At 50.4% G+C, this 20,926-nt stretch overlaps 1 protein-coding gene across 1 annotated transcript; it reads left to right on the forward strand.

Annotated features, from left to right (window-relative positions):
* Window positions 1-3,491: 3,491 nt before the first annotated feature.
* Window positions 3,492-8,818, forward strand: NEFL (neurofilament light chain). Its single transcript, XM_069767031.1, has 4 exons — window positions 3,492-4,528; window positions 7,480-7,604; window positions 7,797-8,098; window positions 8,187-8,818. The coding sequence occupies exons 1-4, from the start codon at window positions 3,497-3,499 to the stop codon at window positions 8,315-8,317; spliced, it is 1,590 nt and encodes a 529-aa protein (XP_069623132.1). The 5' UTR covers window positions 3,492-3,496; the 3' UTR covers window positions 8,318-8,818.
* The last annotated feature ends 12,108 nt before the right edge of the window (window positions 8,819-20,926 follow it).

Here is a 20,926-nt window from a genome sequence, read left to right on the forward strand (position 1 = left end):
CTATCTCTCACCTATACTTGGTTATGACATGTGCCCTGTACTCCCTGCCTTCTCTTTATGGCCTTGCTCACACAGATCCCTCCTGCTATTATCTGTCCCCAGTGTCGGGGTTTCTCTTCTCTCTTGGCTTCTCCGTCCTCTGCTCTGCTCATCAGGGGAACTGTCCCGGCTCCGGAGCTACAGACAATCTCAGCTGTGCACTGTCTGCACCTCTTCTGTCCTGCAGGGGGAGCTGTAGCCACCAAATCTTTCAAAGTGCTGCAGCCTATTAATTCACATAGAGGGTTAAAAAAAACTGTTGAAATTGGATTATTCCTGTGTGGATATATGCAGGACTGGAAGGGCCGTGTAATGACTGGCGGGTGCTGTGTAATGACTGGCGGGTGCTGTGTAATGACCGGTGGGTGCTGTGTAATGACTGGCGGGTGCTGTGTAATGACTGGTGGGTGCTGTGTAATAACTGGTGGGTGCTGTGTAATGACTCTGGTGGGTGCTGTGTAATGACTGGCGGGTGCTGTGTAATGACTGGTGGGTGCTGTGTAATGACCGGTGGGTGCTGTGTAATGACTGGTGGGTGCTGTGTAATGACTCTAGTGGGTGCTGTGTAATGACTGGGGGGTGCTGTGTAATGACTGGCGGGTGCTGTGTAATGACTGGCGGGTGCTGTGTAATGACTGGCGGGTGCTGTGTAATGACTGGTGGGTGCTGTGTAATGACTGGTGGGTGCTGTGTAATGACTGGCGGGTGCTGTGTAATGACTGGTGGGTGCTGTGTAATGACTGGTGGGTGCTGTGTAATGACTCTGGTGGGTGCTGTGTAATGACTGGTCGGTGCTGTGTAATGACCGGTGGGTGCTGTGTAATGACCGGTGGGTGCTGTGTAATGACCGGTGGGTGCTGTGTAATGACTGGTGGGTGCTGTGTAATAACCAGTGGGTGCTGTGTAATGGCCGGTGGGTGCTGTGTAATGATTCTGGTGGGTGCTGTGTGATAACTGGTGGGTGCTGTGTAATGACTCTGGTGGGTGCTGTGTAATGACTGGTGGGTGCTGTGTAATGACTGGTGGGTGCTGTGTAATGACTGGTGGGTGCTGTGTAATGACTGGTGGGTGCTGTGTAATGACTGGTGGGTGCTGTGTAATAACCGGTGGGTGCTGTGTAATGGCCGGTGGGTGCTGTGTAATGACTGGTGGGTGCTGTGTAATGACCGGTGGGTGCTGTGTAATGACCGGTGGGTGCTGTGTAATGACTGGTGGGTGCTGTGTAATAACCGGTGGGTGCTGTGTAATGGCCGGTGGGTGCTGTGTAATGATTCTGGTGGGTGCTGTGTGATAACTGGTGGGTGCTGTGTAATGACTCTGGTGGGTGCTGTGTAATGACTCCGGTGGGTGCTGTGTAATGACTCCGGTGGGTGCTGTGTAATGACTATATGGTGGGTGCTGTGTAATGACTCCGGTGGGTGCTGTGTAATGACCGGTGGGTGCTGTGTAATGACCGGTGGGTGCTGTGTAATAACTGGTGGGTGCTGTGTAATGATTCTGGTGGGTGCTGTGTGATAACTGGTGGGTGCTGTGTAATGACTCCGGTGGGTGCTGTGTAATGACTATATGGTGGGTGCTGTGTTATGACTATGGTGGGTGCTGTGTAATGACCGGTGGGTGCTGTGTAATGACCGGTGGGTGCTGTGTAATGACCGGTGGGTGCTGTGTAATGACTGGTGGGTGCTGTGTAATGACTCTGGTGGGTGCTGTGTAATGACCGGTGGGTGCTGTGTAATGACTCTGGTGGGTGCTGTGTAATGACCGGTGGGTGCTGTGTAATGACCGGTGGGTGCTGTGTGATAACTCTGGTGGGTGCTGTGTAATGGCCGGTGGGTGCTGTGTAATGATTCTGGTGGGTGCTGTGTGATAACTGGTGGGTGCTGTGTAATGACTCTGGTGGGTGCTGTGTAATGACTGGTGGGTGCTGTGTAATGACTGGTGGGTGCTGTGTAATGACTGGTGGGTGCTGTGTAATGACTGGTGGGTGCTGTGTAATGACTGGTGGGTGCTGTGTAATGGCCGGTGGGTGCTGTGTAATGACTGGTGGGTGCTGTGTAATGACCGGTGGGTGCTGTGTAATGACTGGTGGGTGCTGTGTAATAACCGGTGGGTGCTGTGTAATGGCCGGTGGGTGCTGTGTAATGATTCTGGTGGGTGCTGTGTGATAACTGGTGGGTGCTGTGTAATGACTCTGGTGGGTGCTGTGTAATGACTCCGGTGGGTGCTGTGTAATGACTCCGGTGGGTGCTGTGTAATGACTATATGGTGGGTGCTGTGTAATGACTCCGGTGGGTGCTGTGTAATGACCGGTGGGTGCTGTGTAATGACCGGTGGGTGCTGTGTAATGATTCTGGTGGGTGCTGTGTGATAACTGGTGGGTGCTGTGTAATGACTCCGGTGGGTGCTGTGTAATGACTATATGGTGGGTGCTGTGTTATGACTATGGTGGGTGCTGTGTAATGACCGGTGGGTGCTGTGTAATGACCGGTGGGTGCTGTGTAATGACCGGTGGGTGCTGTGTAATGACCGGTGGGTGCTGTGTAATGATTCTGGTGGGTGCTGTGTGATAACTGGTGGGTGCTGTGTAATGACTCCGGTGGGTGCTGTGTAATGACTATATGGTGGGTGCTGTGTTATGACTCTGGTGGGTGCTGTGTAATGACCGGTGGGTGCTGTGTAATGACTCTGGTGGGTGCTGTGTAATGACCGGTGGGTGCTGTGTAATGACCGGTGGGTGCTGTGTAATGACCGGTGGGTGCTGTGTAATGACCGGTGGGTGCTGTGTAATGACCGGTGGGTGCTGTGTAATGACTGGTGGGTGCTGTGTAATGACCGGTGGGTGCTGTGTAATGACCGGTGGGTGCTGTGTAATGACTATATGGTGGGTGCTGTGTAATGACCGGCGGGTGCTGTGTAATGACCGGTGGGTGCTGTGTGATAACTCTGGTGGGTGCTGTGTAATGACCGGTGGGTGCTGTGTAATGACCGGTGGGTGCTGTGTAATGACCGGTGGGTGCTGTGTAATGACCGGTGGGTGCTGTGTAATGACTATATGGTGGGTGCTGTGTAATGACCGGTGGGTGCTGTGTAATGACCGGTGGGTGCTGTGTAATGACTGGTGGGTGCTGTGTAATGACCGGTGGGTGCTGTGTAATGACCGGTGGGTGCTGTGTAATGACCCTGGCGGGTGCTGTGTAATGACCGGTGGGTGCTGTGTAATGACCGGTGGGTGCTGTGTAATGACTGGTGGGTGCTGTGTAATAACTGGTGGGTGCTGTGTAATGACTCTGGTGGGTGCTGTGTAATGACCGGTGGGTGCTGTGTGATAGCTCTGGTGGGTGCTGCTGCAGGGGGCAGCCTGGCTCCGGCTGCTGTCCTTGGTGCTGTAGCCCCAGTGCGCATGCTCTCTCCCGTCCTATAAGTAGGGGCGCAGCGCGGCGCTCTCCCAGTCCGCACCATGAGCTCCTTCAGCTACGAGCCGTACTACAGCAGCTCCTACAAGCGGCGGGTGGTGGACAGCGCGCCCCGACTACACGTCCGCAGCAGCTATGCGTCCCCCGGCAGGAGCAGCTACTCCCCGGCGCTGTCCTCCGTGCGCCGCAGCTATGCCGCCTCGTCCTCGTCCTCCTCCAGCCTCATGCCCAGGGCGGACTCCCTGGACCTCACCCAGGTGGCCGCGATCAGCAGCGACCTGAAGATCGTGCGCACCCAGGAGAAGGCGCAGCTGCAGGACCTGAACGATCGCTTCGCCAACTTCATCGAGCGGGTGCACGAGCTGGAGAAGCGCAACAAGCTGCTGGAAGCCGAGCTGCTCCTCCTGCGCCAGAAGCACAGCGAGCCGTCCCGACTACGCGACCTGTACGAGCAGGAGGTGCGGGAGCTGCGCATCGCGCAGGAGGAGGCGGTCGGGGACCGACAGAGCATGCGCAGCGACCGGGAGAGGCTGGTGGAGGCGCTGCAGGCGCTCCAGGCGCGCTACGAGGAGGAGGCTCTGAGCCGGGAGGACGCCGAGGCCAGGCTGCTGGAGGTCAGGAAGGAGGCAGACATGACAGCCCTGGCCAGGGTGGAGCTGGAGAAGAGGATGGACAGCCTCCTGGACGAGATCGCCTTCCTGAAGAAGGTCCATGAGGAGGAGCTGGTCCAGCTGCAGTCCCAGGTGCAGTATGCGCAGATCTCCCTGGAGGTCGACGTGTCCAAGCCCGATCTGACCTCCGCCCTGCGCGACATCCGGGCGCAGTATGAGAAGCTGGCGGCCAAGAACATGCAATCCGCGGAGGAGTGGTTCAAGTCCAGGTTCAGCGTCCTGACCCAGAGCGCGGCGCGGAATACGGAATCGGTCCGCGCCGCCAAGGACGAGGTGTCGGAGAGTCGTCGTCTGCTGAAGTCCAAAGCGCTGGAGATCGACGCCTGCAGGGGGGTCAACGATGCGCTGGAGAGGCAGATCCAGGAGCTGGAGGACAAGCAGAGCGGAGAGATCGCCGGCATGCAGGTACTGGTGGGGGGAGACCGCCAGCATGCAGGTACTGGTGGGGGGAGATCGCCGGCAATCAGGTACTGGTGGGGGAGACCGCCGGCATGCAGGTTCTGGTAGGGGAGACCGCCGGCATGCAGGTACTGGTGGGGGGAGACCGCCGGCATGCAGGTACTGGTGGGGGGAGATCGCCGGCATGCAGGTACTGGTGGGGGGAGACTGCCGGCATGCAGGTACTGGTGGGGGGAGACTGCCGGCATGCAGGTACTGGTGGGGGGAGACCGCCGGCATGCAGGTACTGGTGTGGGGAGATCGCCGGCATGCAGGTACTGGTGTGGGGAGATCGCCGGCATGCAGGTACTGGTGGGGGGAAATGGCCAGCATGCAGGTACTGGTGGGGGAGATCGCCGGCATGCAGGTACTGGGTGCGGGGAGATCACTTGCATGCTGGTACTGGGTGCGGGGAGATCACTTGCATGCTGGTACTGGGTGCGGGGAGATGGCTGATATGCTGGCACTGGGTGCGAGGAGATGGCTGACATGCTGGTACTGGGAGCAGGGAGATCGCTGACATGCTGGTACTGGGAGCGGGGAGATCACTTGCATTCTGGTACTGGGAGCGGGGAGATCGCTGACATGCTGGTACTGGGAGCGGGGAGATCACTTGCATGCTGGTACTGGGTGCGGGGAGATCACTTGCATGCTGGTACTGGGTGCGGGGAGATGGCTGATATGCTGGCACTGGGTGCTGGGAGATTGCTGACATGCTGGTACTGGGAGCGGGGAGATCACTTGCATTCTGGTACTGGGAGCGGGGAGATCGCTGACATGCTGGTACTGGGAGCGGGGAGATCACTTGCATGATGGTGCGGGGAGATCACTTGCATGCTGGTACTGGGTGCGGGGAGATGGCTGATATGCTGGTACTGGGTGCGGGGAGATCACTTGCATGCTGGTACTGGGTGCGGGGAGATGGCTGATATGCTGGCACTGGGTGCGAGGAGATGGCTGACATGCTGGCACTGGGTGCGAGGAGATGGCTGACATGCTGGTACTGGGTGCGGGGAGATCGCTGACATGCTGGTCCTGGGGTGCACAGTGATGGGGAGAAGGCAGCCTGATTAATCAGAGACATGCAAAGGAGGACTCAGGATAGATCTACTATAGACCGGAGTCAGTTCTATGATCGGCTCCAATCTGCAGACAATCAGCCCTCTACAGCACGCAGGGTCGGACTGAGGGCACAGGGTGGCAGGGAAAGGAAACTGCTGGAGAAATCCCTACTGGGTGTCAGTGCAGGATGAGAGGGGCGGGGGGTTGGGTAACATTAGGGATCGGAAGGTTTGACACCTTGGACAGATCTAATGATGGAACTAATGGACCCAACAATGGAGACTGCTCAGCACATAGTAGCTGACTATGGAAAGCTTTAATTATCTGTGCAATACTGGACTACAACTCCCATCTGGGGGAGCGTTCAGCCCCATGCACAGGTCAGATCCGCACATATAAAATCAGCGATACAATATAAATAATTGGAGGGCATCAATGGAACAGACATTTCTTATGATGACAGATTTAAAGAACCCTCCACTGAATTTGCAGAGTCATCTTTAAGCTGCAGTCCCATGTAACAGGCCTTACAAAAAGACCAGCTTTTAATTCTCCTTAATTCCAGTGATAAGAAATCAGTGACCGACCTAGTGAAGTTCAGCAGGAGGAGAAAGTGGGCAAAAATAGGCACTGGGAAGAATGGGGCAGCACTGGGGAGGAAGGGGCAGGACTGCGATGGATGGGGCACAAGCCAGGGAGTATGGGGCAGGAGCCAGAGAGGATTAGGCGGGACAGGGGAGGATAGGGCAGGACCAGAATGGTTGGGGCAGGAGCCAGGGAGGATGGGGCAGGACTGGGAAGAATGGGGCAGGATCTGGTAGGATGGGGCAGGACCTGGGAGGATAGGGCAGGACTGGGAAGGATGGAGTAGGCCGGGGGGAAGGACTGGACCTGGAAGGAAGGGGCAGGACCTGGGAGGAAGGGGCAGGAGCTAAGGAGGATGGGACAGGACTGGGAAGGATGGGGCATGAGCCAGGGAGTATGGGGCAGGAGCCAGGGAGGATTAGGTGGGACAAGGGAGGATAGGGCAGGACCAGAATGGTTGGGGCAAGAGCCAGAGAGGATGGGGCAGGACTGGGAAGAATGGGGCAGGACCGGGGAGGAAGGGGCAGGACTGGGAAGGATGGGGCATGAGCCAGGGAGTATGGGGCAGGAGGATTAGGTGGGAAAGGGGAGGATAGGGCAGGACCAGAATGGTTGGGGCAGGAGCCAGGGAGGATGGGGCATGAGCCAGGGAGGATTAGGTGGGACAGAATGGTTGGGGCAGGACTGGGAAGAATGGGGCAGGACCGGGGAGGAAGAGCCAGACCTGGAAGGATGGGGAAGTATCTGGTTGGATGGGGCAGGACCTGGGAGGATAGGGCAGGACTGGGAAGGATGGAGCAGGCCGGGGAGAAGGGCCGGACCTGGAAGGAAGGGGCAGGACTGGGAAGGATGGGGCAGGACCTGGGAGGATAGCGCAGGATTGGGAAAGATGGAGCAGTCCGGGGAGAAGGACCGGACCTGGAAGGAAGGGGCAGGACTGGGAAGGATGGGGCAGGACCTGGGAGGATAGCGCAGGATTGGGAAAGATGGAGCAGGCCGGGGAGAAGGACCGGACATGGAAGGAAGGGGCACGAGCCAGGAAGGATGGAGCAGGACTAGGAAAGTTGGAGCAGGATCAGGGAGGAAGGGCCGGACCTTGGAGAATGGGGCAGAGCCAGGAAGGATGGGGCAGGAGCCAGACTATAAGCCTTGGATAATACTGCAATTACTGAAACATTATCCCAGTGAAGAAAAGTGTCCGTCGGCCTCTGATGACGGCAGTATAGGGGTATATCGTCACTGCCGTTATTGTGTCCTTTTCTCACCCACAGGATGCCATTAACAAGTTAGATGAAGAGTTGAGGAACACAAAGAGTGAGATGGCGAGATACCTGAAGGAATACCAGGACCTGCTGAATGTCAAGATGGCGCTGGATATAGAGATTGCAGCATACAGGTAATTGGCACTGGTGGGGGCACGGGGAGGATGATAGGACCAGCGGTGGTGAGTGTTGGGTATTTCTGCTATTAATGTATCTAGAAGGATCTATGATGTCGGCCATCCACTGGGTAAAGCTGTTGGGCATCTTTATGTCCCTCATCTTCTACATCATGGCCTCTTCTAAGTTTCTTCTATCTGTTCATGCAGAAAGTTACTGGAGGGTGAGGAGACCCGGCTGTGTTTCTCCGGAGTTGGCGCCATCACCAGCGGCTACACACAAAGCGCTCCCGTGTTCGGCCGCTCCGCGTACAGCCTGCAGAGCAGCTCCTACATCTCCTCGCGCTCGTTCCCCTCTTACTACGCCAGTCACGTCCAAGAAGAACAACTCGACGTAGAAGAGACCATCGAATCCTCCAGAGCGGAAGAGGCCCAAGCAGAACCTCCTGAAGAAGAAGAAGAGGAGGAAGAAGAGGCTGCGGAGGAGGAAGAAGAAGAGGGAGAAGAAGAAGGTGAGACTTTTTTTTGCTTATCGGAGGGCAGAAATATGACCAACATTATATTTGATTTATTTTGCAATCATTTTTTTTTTCTCAATAGGTGAAGGAGAAGAAATAGAGGAAGAAGAAGGTAAAGAAGAAGAGGATAAAGAAGGAGAGGCTGAAGAAGAAGGTGAAGAAGAGGAGGAAGAAGAAGAAGCCGCAGAGGAAGAAACCAAAGTTAAAAAATAAATGAATGAAGATTTTCCGGCTAGTAAATGCTCCTCACTTCCAATACACTCATTCCCTTCCTGGTCCAGAAAGCCCCCTCTAAACAGCTCTATGGTTGTGTTGCCCTCCATGCCTAGATTCGGACCCTCCCGCTTTAAGCAGAGTCCCGACCCCACCCTGGCAGCTTTCCCAGGTTGTGCATGGTTACTGCAGGTGAGTCCAGAACCCAGAGCTTCCACTCATTTCATTATCCGTGCAGGGAACCCTCTCCGGAGCAGCAGGGTTGTTTTTTGGCCCCTTCACTGTCTGGCAACCAGCAGAAAATTCCATAGCAATACCTATAACGCCATGACTTTTCGGTTACCTCCAGTGTTGCACCACCGTATCCTCCATGACTGGGTGCTGCTGGCTGCAAGGACATAGGGAGCTGCAGCTAATGAATTCGTCGGTGGCTTTTGTGGATCTGTGTACTGTAATCGCAATAAAGAGGCAAAAAACAGCATCCAGTCCTCAAACTGGAAACGTGTCATAGCGTGCGCATTTATTTATCTGTGTATATGGCGGAGAACAGAAATTCAAGGGGATAATTGAGGTTTAGAAACATTATTAAGGTTGGATCTGGGGAGCAAGGTGCTAAGATGCAGGGTTATGCTGAGTTTGCACCGGTTTATTTCACGGTCCGTGTATGAAGCCCGGTGCCCGAGTCCTAACCCTTCTGTAAGTCTGGGCATTGTGAATTACGTTCGTATGAACCCAGCCTAAGCCCGTGCTCATAGGTAAACTACGCTCATTGTTGGCATATTGCCTTTAATAATCTAAAAGGGAACCTGTCACTGCCAAAAACACTTTCTACCTGCAGATATAGTGGTAATCTGCAGGTAAATAGTGCCTGACCCCTTTACTGGAGCAGCGGCTACAGGGACAAAATGAAGTCATATTCTCCCTGTAGCCACCTGCTTCAGTGATCTGAGTGGCTACAAAATGAGCGCAGTGTAATCCCTCCCCAATACATTGATTGGCGGCTTGCTGTGCACACACGCTGCAGAGCACGCTGTCTATCAAAGTTACAGGGAGGGACTATATATAGTGAGTGGAGACTGCAGCTGCTCCCTACTTTTTCTCCTGATCGGAAGCTGCGGCTGCAGGGATGATATAACGTTAATTTTCTCCCTGTAGCCGCTGCTCCAGTAATCCAGAACACTATATACCTGCAGATTAACCCTAAATATTTTTCCGGTGACAGGTTCCTTTGATTACAATATTAATGTCCTTTCCTGTGATAGGTGGTAAATGATCGATGGGGCTCCCACCAATCTTGAGAACAGAGCTGTAAAATGCGCCGTTGGAATAAAGTGATGGGCACACATTCTGTGTCTGTGGGACTACTTGAGATAGCCAAGCACTGAATTTTAGAGCACCCATTTTTGGAATTGTGGGGTCCCAGTGTTAGGACCCGAAGTTTCACTTGTAGCTTGCTAAGATGGGAACAATCCTTTAAGATGGGTCAACAATATAAGACTAACGGGGGTTCAAATCTTGGGACCCTGCTGATTAGCTGATGGAAGGGGTTGCAGCCCTTGGCTAAACATTAGGACCTCTTCATTGTGCACTTGGCTCTGATATTCATGGCCCATGCTAAGGATGAGCCAAAAATATATCCAGCAAAACAAAAGATATGTCCACCAAAGCCCAAAAAAGTCCACCAAAGCCAACAATATCGTGTCCACCAAAACCAACAATATCGTGTCCGTCAAAGCCAACAATATCGTGTCCGCTAAAGCCAACAATATCGTGTCCACCAAAGCCTACAATATTGTGTGCACCAAAGCCAACAATATCGTGTCCGCCAAAGCCAACAATATCGTGTCCGCTAAAGCCAACAATATTGTGTCCACCAAAGCCAGCAATATCGTGTCCACCAAAGCCAGCAATATCGTGTCCACCAAAACCAGCAATATCGTGTCCACCAAAGCCAACAATATCGTGTCCACCAAAGCCAACAATATCGTGTTCACCAAAGCCCACAATATCGTGTCCACCAAAGCCCACAATATCGGGCCCACCAAAGCCAGCAATATCGTGTCTACCAAAGCCAGCAATATCGTGTCCACCAAAGCCAGCAATATCGTGTCCACCAAAGCCCACAATATCGTGTCCACCAAAGCCAGCAATATCGTGTCCACCAAAGCCCACAATATCGTGTCCACCAAAGCCAACAATATCGTGTCCACCAAAGCCAACAATATCGTGTCCACCAAAGCCCACAATATCATGTCCACCAAAGCCAGCAATATCGTGTCCACCAAAGCCAGCAATATCGTGTCCACCAAAGCCCACAATATCATGTCCACCAAAGCCAGCAATATCGTGTCCACCAAAGCCAGCAATATCGTGTCCACCAAAGCCAGCAATATCGTGTCCACCAAAGCCAGCAATATCGTGTCCACCAAAGCCAACAATATCGTGTCCACCAAAGCCAACAATATCGTGTCCACCAAAGCCAACAATATCGTGTCCACCAAAGCCAGCAATATCGTGTCCACCAAAGCCAACAATATCGTGTCCACCAAAGCCAACAATATCGTGTCCACCAAAGCCCACAATATCGTGTCCACCAAAGCCAGCAATATCGTGTCCACCAAAGCCAACAATATCGTGTCCACCAAAGCCAATAATATCGTGTCCACCCAAGCCAACAATATCGTGTCCACCAAAGCCAACAATATCTTGTTCACCAAAGCCAACAATATCGTGTCCACCAAAGCCAACAATATCTTGTTCACCAAAGCCAACAATAACGTGTCCACCAAAGCCAACAATATCGTGTCCACAAAAGCAAACAAAATCGTGTCCACAAAAAACAGAAATATAAATTTCTTAAAACTGTAATTTACCTTTCATTAAAAATCCTGTCCGAATTCAAGTACAGAGGGATTTTTTCATTCTATAGTTTACAGTTTTTTGCTATGGTTCCCGGCCACCTCTGCAGTCTCTGATTAGCCAGCTATTTAGAGCCTGCATGCTGCTCTCTGAAGCTGGATCTGCCCTTCCTTCGTGCCCCTGCACTTCCCTCATGCTGTAGACGCAAAGATTTCCCGGCTGGAGGCGCGAGAGCACTCAGTACGTACTGGCGGTGCAACTGTGCCGCTGATTCTGAACTGTCAATCATCGGGAGCACTCCGCCCACCTGCAAAGCATGAAGTTGGGGGGCCGGGAGAGGTGCACTCCAATAGATAGAAGATTAAATAACTCCTTTAGATCAGTTGTTTGGCTCATTTATAAAACCCTATTAGAGGTTGGTCCACCATGCAGGACCCTAAGCCGTCTCTCCGGAGGATCCGACATCTTCACTGCAATTCCTAATTTCTCCTGTGGAGGCGCTAACAGTTCCCCTCACATCCTATGTTCATTTTAGCTTCATGCAGCAATCTATAGATAACAAACCCCAAAAATAATCAGCCCCCTAATATATTCCTTCCAATAGAATAATCCCCTTTGCAACAAGGGGTGTCTTGATTTTACTCTGATGATCTTCAGGAAATACAGATTCCACAATTACTGCCTGTATACCAGTGGCGTGCACGCCCCCGAGGTCCTGGTTCAGGCTTATACAAGGGTACAATCACCATCATGCACTGCCCCCAGGAGGCCTTCCCTAGGTATAACACAATGCGTTTTCTCTATAATGGCCCTTTAAGGTTTAGCTATTTGCTCTATTTCCTAATATTTTATAGAAGGGTCATCATGGGAGGTGCTACAATTTAATGCCATATGTTAAAAAGAAAAAAAAATAGACATAAAAAAAATTGTACTGTCACCGCTATCGTAACTAGATCCATAATGTTAGGAATACAAAACCTCCCGAATTATCCTGCCCCCTTCTCTGGTTCTACATCAGCAGTGGAGGAGGCTGACTCAGCTATTGAACTGAACCAGGCTGTCAGCCCCAATCACTAGGTTGGAACTTTTTATATTGGTCCTACTATATCTGAGGAGGAGGGAATATTTCATGAGTGGTCCTTCCATTTAGGACGGTGGGAAGAGGTGCTAAAATCCAACTTCCTACGGTTGGACGGGACATGGTTGAGAAGTTCTGGTTCATCTCACTTTGTAGTAGGGGAAGAGAGGTGACTCAAGCTGGAGTGGTGGAGACGTTCTGCCATCAATATCTCGAGGGTTCTGACATTGCAGTTCTTTCATCACAGTTGGACTGTCACTTATCCTACACGATCTGATCCGCCTCGTTCCTTTGCGTGAATTCTAATGAAGTGAAATGACAGCTAGAAGAAGAAGAATAATAGGTAGACGTGCCATTCTTCTGGTTCATGATTAATCATATAAATCACTGTAGGAGGCAGCATCCATTACTTATGGATCTCATTCCTCACTCATATGGTTTATGACTAGATGGTCACATGGTCTTCTATAGTCACCACAGTGACCAAACATTTCAGAGCAGGGAACGTTATGTGGTCGCCTGCTACAAAAAGCCATAAAGAGACTCTCATCCTGTGTCAGTATCAAGAGCGACTGTCAAATGTCCACCCTTCCATCCAGGCTTGGAGATGCAATGGTTGCCACATGACATCCTCCCATTCTACACTTTCAGGTATGGCAGCCATAGACGTAAACCCAGGAAACAGGTAAATCTATAAAAAAAATAATTGTCTTTATTTGACCTTATTTGCACGCTGATCAGCCTTAAAATTAGAATGACTGACAGGAGAAGTGGAGAACATAGGCTATCTGGTCACAATGGTGCCTGTCGTGGTGGATATATCGGGTGTTAGGGGAACAGTCAGTTCTTGAAGTTGATGCGAAGAAAACAGGAAAAATGGTCAACGATAGGATCTGGGTGACCTTGAGAAGAGACAAAATGTGATTATAGGACAACTGGGTCCAGAGCATCTCCGAAACGGTAGATCTTATGGGGTCTTTCTGGTGCACAGTGGTCAGCAGTACCTACCAAAAGTGGTCCAAACAAGGACAACCGATGACTTGAGGCCTACAGCTCATTGATCTAAGTGTGCAGGGGAGACTTGTTTGTCCTGTCCGATCCTACGGAAAAGCAACAAGTTCAGTTTGCTGAATACATTATGATAGAAAGTTGTCGGGACATGGAGAGCATCGCAGTTTGGTGTGTACCGGGCTGTGTATTCACAGACTGTATATTTGCCCATGTTGACCTACAATGGTCATGTGGACAATGGCGGAAGGTGGACAGGCCTGGTGAATCGTGTTTTCCATATTGTGGATGGCCGTGTGTGTGTCACTTACATGGGGAAGAGATGGCATTGGGATGTACTATGGGAAGAAGACAAGCCGTGGAGGCAGAGTGATGGGGCATTGACCTGATCCTGGAGAGTCTTGTGTGCCATGTGCTATCTAATAATTGTACAGACCCAGCACCTCCCATCATGGCAGCTGCATACCTAAAGGATAAAGCCCCCGACCACACTACAGATTCACCGCTTGAGAAAGCACACTGTATTAAACAGGCGAAAAGTGCGTTGGGGGTTTATCATCTTTGTGATCACTCCATCCTCCACATAAATGTGGGTAACATACCTCCTTTCATGTCATGTACTGTATTGACTGTACTTGAAGGCTGGTTTTCTTCTTACAAGAAGTACTAAAATGTGCCCTCTAGGCGCGTAATGTTGGATGTTCATCTCATGATCCTGATATCCATGTAAGACTTTACTATTTATGATATACAGGCACCTTTTGGTAACTTATTGTCCCTGTAGGGTTTTACCTCTCTCCCTACCAGTGAGGCGTATAACGAGATTTGTATATGACTTATTGAATATGATGGATGAGTGTCACTATTATCTGTCCTTTTTGGACCTCTTTTAATATATTTTATACCTGTTTGTCCATTTAATATAAATTAATAAAGATTTTTGTTTTTGAAACATATATACGGTACTCCATTTTCTTATTTTCGGAAGGAGTCTGAAAAAAGAAAAAAAAAAAAAAATATATATATATGGATTTATTTTTCATAGAAACAGCGCCACTACTGTCAAACAGGCTGTGTCTGGCATTGCAGCAAAGTCCCATTCTAAGCAAACCTTGTAGAACAGCGGTATATATCGGCACCTGGTGGTCTGACTGGAAGGAGCGCCTTGTTACGCTGCCCCCTGTCTGCTGATAAGGACATTGTCACATGGGTGTGTTAGTCGTGATTAGTAAAGGGTTAAGGCTCCTTATGTTTTACAAGATCTCAGCTGCAGAACTGCGGCTTCACTAAATCTTCCTGACATGTCTTTATTACCCGCCGGTGAGATCAGCGGAGGCAGAATCTGGCAGCTCCCGCTTCTGTCCTGATATACTGATCGGCATTACACCACTTTGCAAAATTATGGCGACCGCGTTCACCTAAATCTCCGAAGGTGACGTCAAGCTCGGCCTTATTTAGCGCTCGGATTTGAAGAGTTAATCGGGTATTCCTTGCCATTCTGCCGATTCCTCCGTAGCCGCCTCAGCTCGATCTCGCACCGTATCTGGACGCTTTCTCATTAGAAATTCACAATCTCATCATTTTCCTGATTAGGGGCCTTAGGGCCAAGAAAATGACGGCTTATCTCCGGGAAATTACTCCCGACAAAAACGAAAAAGCCCGAAGCAAACAAAGAAAAATTTGCAGTAATTACAGTCATTACTGACATGGGGATCCTCCACGACCACCCTCATCAATAATCATACAGGCAAAATCGTGAGAGGACAGGCCTCGGCCTGCAGAGAGTTACAGGTTCCCGTTATGTCCAAGTCTGAACCATCTACCACCTCAGCCGCTGGGTGACGCCGCACTTGTGCTGCTGACGGGGCAGGGGAATGATTTATATTCGCGGCCCTGTTTTACATCAGTCTGGCTGGGACTTGTGGTCGAGCCCGACAGCGAGTCTATACTGGGTGCTGAATATTACCTCAGAAGATAACTTCTAGCTGCCAGTTATAGTTTATTACTACCCTGGTTTGCTGCTTTGTACACTCTTGATATTTAGTTCCTAACCTTGGCTTGTTTTTCTGTTTACCCGACTGCCTCTCAATTCTGCCCCTGACCTCCTGGAAATCGACCCTTCTATCTGCCAGCTTGCTCCACCGCCCAGCAGCCATTCAGTGAAAATAACCCATGGGCCCCTGCGTACGTCCAGATCCCCATAGAGCGGTTAAAGGATGAAGGACATTACAATTCCACGGCGAGCCTGGGGCATACGCGCCAACATTCGAAAGCTCCTAAGGGCAGATATTTAGCCCAAAATAGGACCACCTCTCCAAAAATGGGCATGAAGGCCTTCTTTTTGGAAGCGATTTGCATAAATCACACCCTTTTGTGGTTCGATTGTCTCAACAAAAAAACACAATTGTTGGCAAATATAACAGGGACTGATATGATAATAGATTTATGTGGAGATATTCATTTAACATTTATGGGTTTATTTCACACATAACTCACAGGGGTGACCTTTTTAACCTCTCCTCTTAGCTTGGCATATTGTGAAATGTGTGACCCAAAATTGTCGACTTTAAAAAAAAAAAAAAAAAATTGATTTTGAGAGACTCTGTTGGGTGATGTTTATACTGTATGAGTCTAAATGATGCCACCCTGTGGTCATAATGTGAATTGCATCCTGTTAAGGCTTTTTCTTTTTGCTTGTAGTTACCACTAAGGTGTCTGTAAAAAATGTCTGAGCTCCCCCTAGTGGTGGCAGAAGGGGGTATCCACAGTGATAGAAATATAGGTATGAAACAATGAATATCTAAAATTAAGCTGCATAACGTCTGTGACCCCAATAATCAGTTGTCCATCTTTGGGGGCTTTTCTTAATTTTTTTTAATTTATTTAGATTTTTATTTTTACTTCAATGAAAATAATTGACGCTAAAAGCCCTTATTGCATTTGGGTTATAAAATTATAATATAAAATCTGTACCGTTTGCCCTCCATAGCTTCCGTGTTGCACTGTCTATTGCTGGCTGCAGAATGAGTTATCTGAGAATCTGTCAGTGAGCTCGGTGTGTCATCTCCTCCTTCCGTCTTTCTGAGATTTTCGCTGATTTATAGCCACAGACCACATCAAATTGGAGTTTTCAGGGAAACAAAAACCTTGGAAAAGGCGTAAATTGAGAAAAAAATAATTTTAGAGTAAAAAAAAAATTAGCTGCGGATGTTGAGCGAATTTCACCCTTTTTCAATCAAAGGGTGAAATGTGGAGTTCCCTTGATTCTTCGCCACCATGATATCCACTATGGAAGGTCCGATGTAAAAAAATCCACGTTTTTTAATATGTAAATGAGTTGTTAAAGGGAACCTGTCAACAGATTTTTGCTCTGTAATCTGAGGACAACACGAAGTAGGGGTTAAAACACAGAATTCAGAGATGTATCACTTGTTAGGCTGTGTGCTATTGTTTACTTACAATTAAGGTTTTATTACCAGATGATTATCATTGCTGAGACTAGGGCTCGCATGCATGCTAGTCCTGACTCCGCCCCTTCCTGTGATAAGCAGCTCACTATGCCTGTTGTGGGCGGGGTTAGCATTCTGAGCTCTGCTTCGTGATACATCTAAGAACTCTGATTGTGTCAAAACCGCTGCTCCCAGTACACTAAGTGATACATCGTTGGATTCGGGGTCTCTTTTCCTACATCATGCTGCTCTCAGAATAGGTAGCAAAAACCTGGTGACAGATTCCCTTTAAGATCTATGGGCTGGACATAGATCTTACAGAGAATCGGTCTCGAGGGCTTATTTAAAATGTAAAGGGGCATTACCACTGTGAGACATGCAATGACTGATACTCCGCTCTCCTGATCAACATGCCCCTTCCTGAGGCAGATTCTCAGAGAGATCTATATCCCACCCAGAGATCTTAACAGATCATTTACATATTAAGAAAATCGTGGATTTCTCTGGAATAAAACATCGGATTGCAGATATCAAGGTATCATTTTACTCGGCTTCCTATGATCTAGGTGGCCATATAGAGGGCTTAGGAGGGGCAATCCTACCGAAAGATTCCCTTTAACCAAATTCATGATAAAGTAATGGCGGACAAATGTGTCTTATCCACTAGATACAAATGGACTTCTCATAGTTAACGTCCTCACTGCCATACTAAGATGCATCGCCCCCTTACCGGGGTGCACGTGCCGCAGAGACGGAGAATGCTGCCGTCATATCCTCTGCTAATGGCAGGTGAAAATCTTTATGGGTCTCCCAGCTCCAGAAAAACTGCATCGCCAGCAAAGGAGGACCATGGATAGAGCAGGGAGGGGGAATGTGAGAAGCATTCACTCCCGGGGACCATAATGGGGGTCCCTATTGTACATATAACTGGACTATCCCGCTTAGAAGTAGATTTATTGGGTTCCGCTCTGGGTTACTACCCGGGCAGCAGATAGAGTTTGCCATGGTGTCCTACGCCCATCCAGGCTCTGGCCCGCAGGATGTATGGGGGAGATGGAGTTAAGACGTGATGGTGGGGGCTCAGCTCCTGAGCTGCTCGCTCGTCGTCCTCTCTGCTGACGCAATGCAGTAAAAGCAGCACAGAACTTTCCCAACGTGCTCATCTCGGCTTCCCTACCTAATAACGATAACATATTCCATAGCGCAGCTCGGACTGGAGCCGTGTCAGATGGACAATTAACCACAAGACAAAAATCCGTATCTTTATTCTGCATGTTAATAACAGGAACGTCTAGATTTGGTCGTGATCAATAGCCGTAGACTTGCAATCATTCACCGGACGTGCCATCGCGGAGATCGAGATGTATCGCCGCCTCCATGAGAAGCGTCTTGTTTCTTGTGTTCAGGCGTCCATCTTAAAGTGGAACTCTCCTGGAAATATTCTTTCATTGGTTCCTTGAATTGCCAGACCCAAAAGCTAGAGCATACCTGTCCCCTGTGCGATATCTAGCTATGTCATGACTTGCATCCTGCATTTTTCATCAGTTTTCCCCTCTTCGGGCTCTATCTCTGACTTTCAGTTATCGCTGAGCTAGTGGGTGTTGACCAGCCGCTATGATGTCTAACCATACACAGCACACACAGGCAAGAGAGATTCCCGCTCTTCTGTCTCTATGGAGCACAGGTTGAGAAGCAGCAGGACATTATACAGCAGTACTGAGCAGTGTAGATGAGAATCCAGCTCCGGAGTGTGATACAACACACTATAGCTCCTACACCACTCCCCATAGACTTCAAAAGACAACTGTATCTTGCCCAATCAGTGAGTTACAAGTCCAACTTTTCACAATCAAGATGGACTTTTAATGGTTTTTCAGTGGAAATGACAAATTGAGTTCAGGAGTCAAGGCAAGGAGAGAAGAAGCTTATAAGTGGAGGAAGAAGAATTCATATTTCTGATCCGATATGATTAATTTGCTTGTGTTATTGACTTATGCAAAGTGTGTTATAGAAACAGTAACTATTTTGCTTAGAAGGAGCAGCGTGGAGGATATTATTCAGCAGTGCTGAGCATAGATCTGGGGTGAGATAAAACACTAACTAGTAAACAGCAGGGGTCCCTGCCTCTTCCTCTCACTTTGCTCTCCCCTATGTTATCTATGGGAGAATGGCGCTGTGGTCTGTGAAGCTGTCTGTGTTTCCCTCCCTCCTGACGGGTGCCGTTTCGCTGCCCGCTTCTTCTGGGGGTAATATTCACACGCCCATTGGCTCTTTCTTTGGATACCTTGGGGATATTGGTATATAGTGGGGGACCATCCATGGAGTGTGTTACACTAATGCAGAACATGAGACTAACTGCATTTAAGTACACCGCAACCTTTGTACAGGAATCAGTATCTACCATTTTTTACATAGCTCCATTCTTCAGCCCACCAGCATTCTCTGGCACCTTTAATATTGCACAGTGCAGACCATTTCCTAGGCAGCCCAGATTTTGTGTTGCTCTTTCCATCAGTGCTAACATCATTAGGTTCCTTTCCTGATTATCCCCATTTTTTGTCCCACCAATTCATATATGATACCTGCATTTTTACTGTCTGCTTTCCCCATGTGACGTCTAGTCAATACCAGGTGATCCAAAAAGTGAAGTATGACCAGAGGTGAGCGAGTGGAGGACAGGAGAGGGAACAGACTCGGGACAGGAGAGGGAATGGGCTTGGGACAGGATAGGGAATGGGCTCGAGACAGGAGAGGGAACGGACTCGTGACAGGAGATGGAATAGACTCGTGACAGGAGATGGAACGGACTAGGGACAGGAGATGGAACGGACTAGGGACAGGAGAGGGAATGGGCTCGGGACAGGAGAGGGAACGGACTCGTGACTGGAGATGGAATAGACTCGAGACAGGAGAGGGAATGGGCTCGGGACAGGATAGTGAATGGCCTTGGGACAGGAGAGGGAATGGGCTCGGGACAGGAGAGGGAACGGACTCGTGACAGGAGATGGAATAGACTCGGGACAGGAGAGGGAACGGGCTTGGGACAGGAGATGGAACGGACTAGGGACAGGATAGTGAATGGCCTTGGGACAGGATAGGGAATGGGCTCGGGACAGGAGAGGGAACGGACTCGTGACAGGAGATGGAATAGACTCGGGACAGGAGAGGGAACGGGCTTGGGACAGGAGATGGAACGGACTAGGGACAGGATAGGGAATGGGCTTGGGACAGGAGAGGGAACGGACTAGGGACAGGAGAGGGAATGGGCTCGGGACAGGAGAGGGAACGGACTCGTGACAGGAGATGGAATAGACTCGGGACAGGAGAGGGAATGGGCTTGGGACAGGATAGGGAATGGGCTCGAGACAGGAGAGGGAACGGACTCGTGACAGGAGATGGAATAGACTCGTGACAGGAGATGGAACGGACTAGGGACAGGAGATGGAACGGACTAGGGACAGGAGAGGGAATGGGCTCGGGACAGGAGAGGGAACGGACTCGTGACTGGAGATGGAATAGACTCGAGACAGGAGAGGGAATGGGCTCGGGACAGGATAGTGAATGGCCTTGGGACAGGAGAGGGAATGGGCTCGGGACAGGAGAGGGAACGGACTCGTGACAGGAGATGGAATAGACTCGGGACAGGAGAGGGAACGGGCTTGGGACAGGAGATGGAACGGACTAGGGACAGGATAGTGAATGGCCTTGGGACAGGATAGGGAATGGGCTCGGGACAGGAGAGGGAACGGACTCGTGACAGGAGATGGAATAGACTCGGGACAGGAGAGGGAACGGGCTTGGGACAGGAGATGGAACGGACTAGGGACAGGATAGGGAATGGGCTTGGGACAGGAGAGGGAACGGACTAGGGACAGGAGAGGGAATGGGCTCGGGACAGGAGAGGGAACGGACTCGTGACAGGAGATGGAATAGACTCGGGACAGGAGAGGGAATGGGCTTGGGACTGGAGAGGGAACGGACTAGGGACAGGAGAGGGAATGGGCTCGGGACAGGAGAGGGAACGGACTCGTGACAGGAGATGGAATAGACTCGGGACAGGAGAGGGAATGGGCTTGGGACAGGATAGGGAATGGACTCGTGACATGAGATGGAATAGACTCGGGACAGGAGAGGGAACGTGCTTGGGACAGGAGATGGAATAGACTAGGGACAGGAGAGGGAATGGGCTCGGGACAGGAGAGGGAACGGACTCGT

The sequence above is a fragment of the Ranitomeya imitator genome, chromosome 4, assembly GCF_032444005.1.
Source record: "Ranitomeya imitator isolate aRanImi1 chromosome 4, aRanImi1.pri, whole genome shotgun sequence".
Lineage (NCBI taxonomy): Eukaryota > Metazoa > Chordata > Amphibia > Anura > Dendrobatidae > Ranitomeya > Ranitomeya imitator.